The sequence below is a fragment of the Notolabrus celidotus genome, chromosome 4 (genome assembly GCF_009762535.1).
Source record: "Notolabrus celidotus isolate fNotCel1 chromosome 4, fNotCel1.pri, whole genome shotgun sequence".
NCBI classification, from domain to species: Eukaryota; Metazoa; Chordata; class Actinopteri; order Labriformes; family Labridae; genus Notolabrus; species Notolabrus celidotus.
Genome location: NC_048275.1, coordinates 9,423,328 through 9,435,982, shown reverse-complemented (window position 1 = coordinate 9,435,982; position 12,655 = coordinate 9,423,328). Strand labels below are relative to the sequence as shown.

The window sequence follows — 12,655 nt, the reverse complement described above, 5'->3', positions numbered from 1 at the left end:
AGATTGAGGGGCTCAGTGTGAGCTTGGTAACCTACCTGCAGCAGGTGTGCTTTATGAACCAGCTCTCCTCACCTTCATGCATCTGTCTCATCTTCATTGATGATTTTTACCCCGGGTGTGCGTTAGTGACAAAGACACAACCGGGGGACGTCTGTTTACTATTTGATGTTTGACGTTGTTGCCGTGGTTACCGTAAAAAGCTCTGCATCTACAGCTTGATTTAATCCAGTTTGGTGAAACATCAGACACATTCAGTAAGTTTTGATCAACTCCTAGTCATCAAAGATTCAGATTAATTTCAGAGTGCCGTGATCTGACTGTGCATCAGTCGCTGCGAGGTGCATTCAGGGACCGTCGTAAATGTGCAATACAGTCCTTTCATGGCATTTTACTGTGAATCAAGAGAATCAAAATACAGTCAGTGGCCACATCAAGAATGCTTTCTAAAAACAACTGTAATTTAGCATATTTACTTGCCCCTGAGATGTTATTGGGGGAAAAAAGCAAAAAAAAAATAATCGCAACTTTCACCGCAATTTTTTCAAAAAGCTGTGCAAATGCAGGCTTTTTGGGCCGCAACAATCACAAAAAAATCCCGTGAAATCCTGGAGGGACTGTAAATTGCACAAAACTGATAAGGGTTAAAAAAGAAGTACTTTTCATTTAAGCATACTGTATCACTGATTAATATTTCAGCTACTGAAATGAGATGTTTTATTTAGAATTTGATACAGTTATTGCTATTATTGTTCGCACCACATGATGAGTGGTAGCTCCAAATGACATGAAGACTTCGGACAGAAAATGTGGACATCACATCATTGACCCAGTAACACGTCTGAAAGGACCTTAGCTAATCACATCCCTGATAATTGTGTTTGCATTATGTCCCTTAATGAATCTAAAATAAACCCAAACAGCATCAGTGCCCCACTAACAGATTGCCACAGATTAATCTGAAGGTAGCTGGAGCTTCATCTGACTGCATCAAAATGGACTGAAAGCATGAAAGCAATATATTCAGACTTTTTCAGATCATTTGTGTGCTGCCAAGAGAAACAGTTAATTGTGCTCTTTGTTATGTGACTAACATCATCGATGCTCGTCAAGTGAACCCAAGAAACGTCCAAACGGATAAAATCTTTGCATCAGACAAGCTCAATGCTCACTGTGTGGCCTTCTCACATTTGCCTCCGAGGTGGCTAACTGAATAAACACTGACCACTTAATGTGTCATGGTATTGAGAGTTATGTAAGTAAGCCGAGAAGACTCAGTAACATATCTGAAATCAAACATTCAAACCTTCAGGCAGATAAAGACATGCACAGGGAAGCTTCCACGGCAGGATGAGACAGAAAAGGTGTGTTTTCACAGTTACAAGATGAGGCAAGTTGAACCTGAGCAGATAGCTTCAATAGTTCAACAAGGAAAAGTCTGATGACCAAATCATGGAGAACCAGAAGCATTTTTGACTGAGTATATTAAATGGCGGGACCTTTTCCTTTAGGGGCCTTTTTTTACTTGTTTGGTGGTTTTATGTAATATTTGTTCAGAAGCGCAGGACCAAATTAGCAAACAGTCACTTAAGTTTCTTTGTTTATTCAAAATTTCCCTTCAGAAACGGGCCCTCCAGATACAGAACATACCTCCAGTCTGGTCTGTAAATAGCAGCTAGCTTACTGAACAGCAGACAGATTGAGAAACTGACAGGATAAGAAGAGTAGGAATGCAAAACTCACTGCCTGTTGAAATTCTTCTGCCTGTTTGTCCAGTTCAAAATAATGTTTCCCACCTTCCCCTGCTGAAGTGAAACTGTGAGGCAGAGCTACTGTGTCAAACAGTTTCCATATGACGCCAAGAACAACTCTTACATGATGTTTTACTGACTTCTCAATAACGTTTGTACCTACAGCCACAGTTAATCTGCTCATTGATACCTACATTGAAAACCTGCTTTTGTTTCACTCATTTCACAACAAAATGCCAATCACTCTCTTTTTCCAACTCTGTCAGTTGGAGCGTGAGGTGCTCTTCTTTTTCATATACTTTGTTATGATAACTGTATGTCTGTAAAATAAGCAATCTCAATATATCTCCTTGGGCTGTGGGAAATTGAACAGGGTTCTTTCTGTTTCCTGACACTTTCTAGACCAGATCCCAGCCAACTAGTGACACCCCAAACTGGTTGATTTTCTGACTTTTAATTTCCAACTTTCTTCTTTTATACTGACGATATAAATGAAAGGCAGAATATTTAAGATCATCCTAAAGATAATGTTTAGACCCTAAACAAAATATTTCCTCTATACAGAAGCAGTGTGTGGTGGTGTCTTTATCTGCAGAGTGGGCTCTCTGTGTTTTCTAATTGCCTTGTTTGGGACATTTCAAGGGCGTCTGCTTTGGTTGCAGTGGTTTCAAGCTCACAGCCCACAGTCTATATGTTGGTACTCTTGGACATATATGGAACAATGTTGTCTCTTTCATCTGCTCTCAGTCTGTCATATAAAGACATAATGTGTGCATCTTTATGAGTTACTAGTATTTGGTGTCCTGAGAATGAGGATAGTAAGCGGTGAAGTGGATGTGACAGAGAGGCGAGCAGAGACGCGCACAGCAGGCAGGAAGAAGCCTGACTCCAGCAGTAAGCAAACACCTTCCTGCACCCATTGTGCTGAGGAGTGGATGTGTTTATGTGCTCTATCGCAGGGGTTCCCAAAGTGTGGGTCGTGAGACACAAATGGGGGGTCGTGAGATGTTTTCCAGAATGTTTTTTTTTAAAGTTATCTAAAAATAGTACATTTGACCCATTATAGTAAAAATTATCGCAAATTATAGTAGCTAAATTTGAAATAAAACCTTGAAAATTCTTTATTGCCAGATGACTCCTAAGTTTAGGGTTAGTGAACAGTTAATTATCAAAAGCATCAGTAGCAGTCGGTGAATTCATAACAGCACAGGAAGCACAGCCTGCACATGCTCATAAAGGTAGGCTCATTTTCTGCAGACCAGCTACATGAAGCCACATTAAACCACTTCAAGGGACAGTGGGGTCGTGAGTTTTTTGGCACCTATATTTTGGGGTCATGGGTGGAAAAGTTTGGGAACCCCTGCTCTATATAGTAGGGATGTTCTGAAGCAACTGGTCTGCCAGTTGTTTAAATTGAAATTAAAGATAGATAGATAGATAGATAGATAGATAGATAGATAGATAGATAGATAGATAGATAGATAGATAGATCTTTATTTGTCCTTAACAAGGAGATTTGTTGCCACCGTCTGTACAGGAATACATGTATGAACGCAATAACAATAAACATCCACCCAGCCACACAGCAATGGTGCACCTCATCCCACATATGTACACACTGGACACATATGAACACACTGGACACATATATGCACACCGGGCACATATAAACACACCGGACACATTACAGTGGCATTCTGTTTAGCAGTGCTATGGCCGATGGGACGAAGCTTCTGCCAAACCGGGCTCGCCTACACGCCTACAAATCTGGTCTGAAGCATAGACTGTATAAAATATGGACGTAGTATCCGTGACGTCACCCATCTGTTCCTAAGAGCTGTTTTGAAGCAAATCGACGGCAGCAGCCATATTGGTAATGCGGAACTCAACTAGGCAGAGTGTGACGTAGTGTGAGTCTCTTAGCCAATGGCTGTGTGTTCCCGACCGGGAGTCACGTCAGTCATGTCCTTATTTGGGCAAAACTCATAATCTTAATATCTTCTTAACCGTCATGTTAGAAAAAAAATTCCCCCCCCGTACAGTGTGTGCCATTAGAGAGATTAGCGTTGTAGGGCCAAGCCGTTTTTTGAACCAGGCTGTAAACATGTTTATTAATGCTGCAAAGATCGTCTTTTTCCCATTCATATCTATGTGGTTTCCGGTGTTTCTGCAGCCAGCCTCAAGCGGATTTTCGATGTATTGCAGTTTATATCACTTCCGCATTGGCTTCATCGTTTGAGACCGGAGTTTGCCGCTTGGTCTGAAGTTAAGGAAAAATCTGAAAAAAGTAAGAATTGAGCACAATTTATTGAAAACCACTAAAGACAGGATCACAAAGTCTGAGGGTAAATGATGTAAACTGGTTTGCTGAGTGTGGCTAACGTTAGCGGATCTAGCAGCACCAGCCTTCGGTCCTCCCTGCTGGTTTACATTCACCTGCCTGTGCTGGTACACATTGCTCCAGTCAAGTTAATCAGACACAACCCTTAACAACTTTATCTCCATTTTATTACTCAAAATATGCCAAACCGGGCCATGCTATGAGATGCCATCTGTCATCTGTGTTTGTATATAATTGGATAGTAGTCATCATAAACTGGAGGTAGAGCTCTGGATAATGGTGGGTTGCTGCGCTAAAGCTCAGACACAATATGCCCGGCATTTCAGGCCTACATTAATAAAACTTGAATCACTCATTTAACTGACCAGTTCTTCACACATCCCTACTGTAGAGCATAACCACTGTGAAGCAAGTCATATTTGTCATGTCTCTCCTATCATGCAGGCCCGATTACCACTCTTCAGACATTATAAAAACAGCACACGGTGATGACTCTACACAGAGAGGAAACTGTGTCCTGTGTGAGACAGGAAGCTGCAGAGTTCATGAGGTGTTTGAAGTGGTGAAGAGAGCAGAACTGTGAATCCATGAGCAGGAAGCTATGGTTTGAGCAGACTTACTAACTGTCATATGACCTGCCATGATAAGGTGTTTCTTCACAGAAAAACCTGTCATAGTAGAGCAGTTGAAGAGTGTCAGACAAGTGCTTGTGGTTCAGACTGTTTTAACTCCAGCCTCAGAGCTGTGATATCTAACACTGTTTGCATATGACGACGTAACCTACATGTAACTTTAGACTCCACTAAGCATCTGACACTGATGTCCTTTACTGAGGTGTTTGTGGTTGTCAGGTTGAGCACTGCAAAGTGTACTGATGAGTATTTTAGTTTGTGTACATATTTTAAATCAAATCTTTCATCACTCATATAAAGGACTGAAGACTAATGTAGAAGCAACAAACACATCTACTGTTTAAATGCTGATTTTATAGCTTTTCGGTCTCTAAAGACAAACACATCTGCCATTGATTGCACAAAATACACTCAGGGCTTTTTTGTAGTGCAGTAGTTTATGCAAACCACCCTCAGGCTCCTGCTTGTTTTCTAGCAAACAGTGCTGAAGGTGAAACTAAAGATTCAAACATTGACTCAGGATGAGAGAGTGGTTAATGAATTCTTGACTCTCAGGCTGTTTTGGTTTTTTGCGTGTTACACATGGGTGATTGTTTGGGGTGTGGAGCTACAGGACACTAACGGGAAGAACAGGTTTACTGTCAATATGCTAATGCAAGACTCACAAAGCTTGTTAAAAATGTGGAACCAGACTAATACAGAATCAGTTATGTTCTTTGTTACACCTCTGATTGTCTTTATTGTCCTCAAGAGGATCAGGAGAGGACAAAAGCCACACTAAAGCACTGAATGATCGTGCACTCACTCTCTCTTTATGCTGAGGGTTTCAGAGTTCCTGACTTTTCTTCTGGCTGTGTCTGCTGTGTTAAAAAGGAGTGGCACAGTTCAAGTAGGAAGTCTGGGTGATAAACACGTCAGTAAAATCAACCTGAATGTGCATGATTTCCCAGATCTGTCGCAGTTCATGTTAGGTTTCTGGAAATGAACATGTCTGCACAAGCTAGGACTGTCAAGATGATATCATGAAGAGATAGACTGCTGGGCTGTACGTTTGATTCATACACTCAGCAGACATGGTCTACACCCACAGTCTGTTTGTTAGTAAGTGAAATGTGAAAGTGAAATGAATGTGGTCATGATAAAAAGCTAAAGCTTTGTCTTGACTTGCCACTTTACAGGTTTGTTTACTCAATGAAAGGAAGGATTAGAGATTATTTGAACCTTATTGAGACCTTGGATTAACATGTGTTTTTAATAACTGGGTGGAGTTTGACTTTTGGACTCATGGGCCCTATTTCTTGTGCACACATTAAAATGGGATCTGTATCTTGCACTGTGCACTCACACATTTAACTGATTTCATGTGTTTTTAGCTGACAGGATCAGATTTGAAGATGATATGGCACTCCCATCGACATTATTAATATTATTGCACCATGTTTGTCCTACTGTTAAAACTTTTAAGGCCTGTACTTACTAACAGTGTTTTTTGCACAGGCACAACCTTACTTTCAGAGTGTTCCTGTGACTTTACTGTTACAAGGCTACAAAAGTTGACTCAAGGCACTTCTACTGTATATAATGCAAAAAACAATGGGGTTAAATACTGACATTTAGCAGTGGCTCTAAAACTGGAAATTATACCCTAAAAAAAACAAACAAGTTTTGTTAGCATCTTCTTCCCCATGTTGTTGACAAACTTGATATCAGAAGTCCTGCCCTGTCTTGATTTTCATTGGTTAATAGGAAGAGAAGTTGCATTGAAGAGAACAGCTGACACTGAGGGTGTTTTTGTGCTGTGGATGCTGATGGATGTAATGGAAATGCTGAAGTTCATTGGTATTGTATTGAAAATAGATGCTGCCAGTGCCAAAAAATTGCTGTTAGTGGACACAGGCCCTTATGCTTTCCAATCCTCCTGGCCCCAGATTTACAATAAGAAGCAGATCCTTGGGTTCTGTTGCTTGATGACAGTTGTGGTTAATATAGCTCAAGAGTTAGAGTCATTATGAAATAAGGATAAATCTCTGGGCCTGGTGATTTACATTGAATGTGAGAATAGTTTATCTTTAGGGGCATATGTTGTGTTGCACCATCTAATCTAAAAAAAGAATCCATGTAAAAGTTAACCATACAGTTTTCAGATCAATGAAGGTTCCTAGTTTGAAGAGTCAGTGTCCTCCAGATGTATCAAAGTACATCAATCTTAGCATAAAATCCAGAACAGTAAGAGATTATTAAGTCAGTTTCCCTCCCAGAAGGCACATTTTTCCTTCAGACTAGACACTTAGACCAAATGAATGAGTGTTTTGATCAACATTTCCATTTTTAACCATGCAGTTATGAAAAACCATCAAAGCTTTATCCAGAGTGGGTATGATGAGTACCAAGACAGAGAGAGAGGTTTTAAAGTTACTTAACAATACGAACAGGACCTGTCCTTAGCTAGTTGTTGTTCCCCTGTAGAATGTAGCCTAATCCTCCCATACTGCTCTGTGATCAGCGACTACCAAGGCGCTATGATTTTCTAGGAATGTCAATAGGTTAACCACTGTTTGAGTCATGTGTGAAACCAGCTCCAGAAGTTGATGTAGCATTATAACTTTCACCATAATGTATTTTCAGACCTAGTCAGATAGTGGTGGTGCCTCAAATTAAAACTACTATGTGTTTAACTTATGAAAAAGTTGCAGCCCAGTGAAGTGTCGGCATCAACACTGCTGGGTTAGCTATTGGAGAAGATCTAGACTTCATTTCGAACAATGTGTAAAGGATGAGTTTAAAACACACATGGTGGTCTCCTGTACTCAAAGGGGGCGAAGCTTCTGGGCAGAAAGTCCTGAAGGAAAATGATTTTACATAATCTACAAGCCGGTCACAAAACAGTATAATAAGACAGTATGCTATTAAATAGGACATGCAACAGGCTTGTGCATGGATAGATATTAAAAACAAAGATGCGTTTGCAACATACTGGCCATGCAGATCAAAATAGTCCAAAGCATATTTAGCAGTCAAATTAAGTGATTGATCGAATGATAGATGTGGTTTTAGGAGCTGCTTTCACGGCTGAGCTTTCATAGCCTGCTAATCCGCCTTGTAATAAAGCAGCAGCATCCAAAATACAAAGGCCAGAGGGGGGAATTCATGAGACTGTTTCCCTGCTCATGCCAAAACATTAAATGAACCTGAAGCAGCACAGCTAGCTCCCTGCTTTACCACCACGTCGACAAGCTTCTGCCCGCTCTTGTAATGGGCGTCAAGTATGTGCTCGGGATAATTGCTTTTGCCTTTTTAATGACTCTGCCAAATGGATCTTTTTCACTCAAAAATTAACAACAGACCCAGATCCCTGTACTCTAAATGAGCAGCTTGTGACCACGAACTATTCTATGAGTTATGGATGACTGTCTGAGGCCTGGTACTCAATCTGATTTTCAATCTGAAACCTTTATTAGGTTAGTAGCCAACTAATGGGAGCGAAATATAGCAGTCTAGCCTTTATGTTGTTTTCTTTTGTAACATTTTCCACTTGAATATCCCTAAAGTATTAATCTACAATCATTCTGTGAATAACTAGTCAGTGCTTAGGCCTTCTATTCATTCGAAAACATTGGAGGTTGTTTCATCTCCACCTAAAAGCAGATATATTGGCTTGTCTTGTCACATTAAGAACACAGTATTACTAATATGATGGCTTAGTTCTGTTCAAGTTTCAAAGTAAGCCTTAGTAGTGAGCCAGCATGCACAAGACCAGGGCCTGAAGCAGCTCAATAAAGTCAGCCATCATTAATTTTATTATTGACACTCTTGCTTTTCCTGCTGTGACATGTGAAAACATCTTCTGTGTGAAGTCCTGCACAGTTACTCCTGTTCAGAGCAGTTCTCATGATACAGCTCACATGAAGTATTTACAGTCACACAGGGGAAGAGTGGAGGTTTCTGTAGAGAATGTATACCAATCATAAGTCACTCAGTTCATCTCCACAGGTGTTTTCAATCATGCTTCTTGATTAGCCCTCCTGTCAAACTGTGTGGGAATGAACAGTCTGAACTTGATTGACATTTCACCCACCCTCAAGTTATTTCTGTTCCCTGTTAGAGCAGGAAAAGAAACAACCTCATGTTGCTATCAATGTCCACAATAACCCCTGCCCTTTCTCAGAGGTCAAATTAGTCAGATACATGCACTGTACAAAACATGTAAGTAGTCTCAGTGATGTCACCCACTGGTTTCTGAAGAAGCGTTATGAAGCCCTTATCTCAGACTCCACATAAAAATGATGAATCTGTGTTGTGTCTAGTGTTGTGGTTTCCATCTGTAGTATGTTTGGTCCATACTTCTCGGACTACAATCATGTCTCAGCAGGCTTTGGTGTATTCAGGAAAAACAGTCTGTGTGAAGAGCAAAAACAGGCAGAACATGCAGCGCAGTCAGAACATCCCACCCTCTGTGGTGGGGACCAGATGACAGTTTTTCACATCTCTATAAACGGATATCTTCGTGCAATGGCAGCTATTCTAGATTTCCAGAATCCCTGAAATGCATCAGAAATTCTATGTGTTCAAAAAACAAGAATTTTATAAGTTGTTTTTCCCTCCTCGGACTTTGCCCTTTTATTTTGTACACATCTTTATCATGAAGCTGTTGTTGTGGCAAACTTATGACCCATAAACTGTAAGCAAATGATGAAGAAATTGGTTCTTATTCTTGAAACAGATTAAAGATTGCTAGAGTAACAAAACAGGATGGATGGTAATCATATGTAACAGTCTCAATTCAACATTTTGACAACATTGAATATAAATGTTGGAATAGGAGTGGGAAGAAGTATACACTTATTTATTCCCAACCCTTGTCTAACACTCAACAACCTATCCATTTGCAGGTTATGGATGGAAAACATTCTTTAAAACCCAAATAAAAAAGAAAAGAAGCAAAAAAAAAAAACAGGGTTGGGGCTTAATAGAAAAAATAGAGCCTGACTTCGTGTTTCTTTCATTCCATTATTTTCAAATAAGTTGTAGTTCTCATAAAGGTGATCTAAGAGAAAAACAATGACCTACTGATTGGAAATTTAGAAATTCCATTCATGCATCAGGTAAACAATATATACAAGACATTATCGAAGCTTTGTTTTACTTTTGCATGTGTAAGAAAATGACTACTGGATGCATCAGTGACATAAAAGATCATTGCTAAAATGCAAAACCCTTCAAGGCAGTTTTACTAATGTGAATCTCTCTCTTCCTTTCAGCCATTCTTCCAGCTGGTGAAACTAAGAAAACTTGGTCTAAGTGACAATGAGATCCAGAGACTTCCTCCAGAAATAGCCAACTTCATGCAGCTGGTAGAACTGGACGTCTCACGAAATGGTAAGAAGAAGAAACGCTGATGGAGCACATCAGCAGCAAAGTAAACTTTAACATTACAACACATTCACATTTGTTACAAACTGCATTTTAGAAACATGTTTCAGAGCATTTTTTCGATTGAGCAACACCGCACTCAGCTCAGCAAATGAATCACATTGACAGATTTACTCCTCGAGTGAAGTTGCTGCAACAAACAAGCATGAAAATGATGCATGGTTTGCATTAGAGTTCTCCAAGTTGTTTTTATAGACCAGGACACATCGCTTTAGATACAGCGGTGAAGATTCTTCTGCAACAACACGGGCTGTTGAATGTTGTCAGTGAAACTAAACTCTGTGAAAAGGAGAGTACAAACACTCTGAGTCAGAAGTTCATGAGAGACTTTAAACATACGACCATATTTTATGTTTTGTTTAAGAATTGAGACATTTTTATTGTTTTGAATCATTTTTCATGCATTTAAACCAACATCCTGTGACATGTTATTCTGACTTGTCTTATTTGACTACTGTTGATTGTATATTGTGATTATTTAGGATTTTAATCATAGGGTTAGAATAAGTTTTAGACCTTTGTAGAGGGGTGTATTTAAGTTATCTTAACTTGTTTCTTTTCTCTTTGTTTCAGATATCATGGAAATTCCAGAAAGCATTTCATACTGCAAAGCCCTCCAAGTGGCAGATTTCAGTGGAAATCCATTAACAAGGTATTTCAAGGCAATTCATCCCCCCTTCATAAGAACTCCTTTAGTACAAGTCACTTCTAAAAATGAGCTGTTGAGGTTTTTGGACGTACAGGCCTACTCATCAGGATATAAGAATAATAGGGTGATAAGAAGGACGCCAGTCTTTAAAAATTAAATACAATTGTAGAGATATTTGAATATGTCCGTCACATGCATTCTATGCTTTTAAGACATTCTGCTGTTATGTATTTTCATGCACTCTCCTTGACAGCTTGCAGAATATGCTCGTGGTTGTGTGGGTGAGATAAAGTCTAATTTGCACCTCAGCAGGGACGAACCACACCACATTACAGTATGTAGTTCAGGAGCCAGCAATGAACAGCAGTACAAAGGCTTTACAGTTCAATACTGTTGAAGTGCACACACACACACACACACACACACACACACACACACACACACACACACACACACACACACACACACACACACACGCAACCCTCTTTTTCCACAGTATTAACCTAAATCCACACTCTGACTACAGCACCATTTAAACAGTTGAAAAGTAAAGGTCTGCTTACAGCTGCGAGTTAGCAAGAAGGTATCATTTTCTTTTCCTTAATCTGATTTCACTCTGTATACATTTCTCTTTTATTCAGATACAGAGAAGTTATTGTTTTTTCCCCCATCAATTCAAATAAATACTGAAGTTACTCTTCTGTATTTTATTAATAAACCAACCTTGATTGAATCAAAATATAAGTGGAACTAAGACTGAGTTTTTCCCTCAGCTCTTACATTTACGCACACGTCATTCTACGATTGATCGCAGGTTTCAGCGTTAATTTGATCTGGAAATGATGTTTGTGTTAGGAAGGGTTAGTTTACATGCAGCTCCATGCAGTACACTAAGGTCCAAATACCAGAAACAGGTGCTGCTTGTTTATGAAGACTTGTTGAAAGCTTGCTTCATGAATGTATAAACCTGTCTGATTTCAGGGTTTTGTAAATGAGCTCAGCTTTATTCATTCCAAATGATGTTTTGAATAGAGACAGTTGGGGGATGAAGCCTGTTTTGTCAGACCAGCTCACATAACTGTAAGAGACCACAACAATTACATAACTCAAAGCAGGGGTTCCCAAACTTTTCAGCTCGCGACCCACAAAATATAGGTGCCAAAGACTTGCGACCCCCACTGTCCCTCAAAGTGGTTTAATGTGGCTTCATTTAGCTGGTCTGCAGAAAATGAGCCTACCTATATGAGCATGTGTCTGTGTTTCCTGTGCCGTTATGAATTAACCTGCTGCTACTGATGCTTTGATAATTAACTGTTCACTAACCCTAAACTTAGGAGTCATCTGACAAAAAGAAAGACAGAAAACTCATTACAATTTCTATTTTCAAGGTTTTATTTCAGGTTTAGCTACTATCTTTGTTGAATGTTTTTTTTTTTTTACTATAAAGGGTAAAATGTACTATTTTTAGATAACTTAAACAAAAAAAAACATTCAGGAAGAATGGGTCCCGGACCACACTTTGGGAACCCCTGACATTAAGGATACAGTGAGAATGATTTGTGTCTACTGCGATGGATTTACTAGCCTATAAGTAGTCCCTTCTGGCTAGCTTCTAATATCCAATAGGAGGTAAAAACTTAAACAGAATATTGGCTGGTGGTCTACTTCTCCTGAACAAGAGAAGTCTAGAAAAATAGAATTTTGGAAGGCACTCAGGATCCCTTTGTTAGAAAACTGAGCACAAAGACTTCAGTTACCTTGTAAAAGATATCCAGACATGCTCTGAGTCACAAACAAACAAATGCAACAAATTATCTTCTGTTATCACAATCAACGTTGATTAGAAACATACTCT

General features: G+C 39.5%; 1 protein-coding gene across 1 annotated transcript in view; it reads left to right on the top strand.

Moving 5' to 3' along the window:
• Positions 1–12,655, top strand: part of lrrc1 (leucine rich repeat containing 1) — a 38,075-nt gene that overhangs the window by 7,826 nt on the left and 17,594 nt on the right. Inside the window, exons 2-3 of the mRNA XM_034682736.1 lie at positions 9,980–10,097; positions 10,725–10,803. Of these exons, the coding sequence (XP_034538627.1) occupies positions 9,980–10,097; positions 10,725–10,803 (197 nt within the window). The remainder of the gene's footprint in view (positions 1–9,979; positions 10,098–10,724; positions 10,804–12,655) is intronic.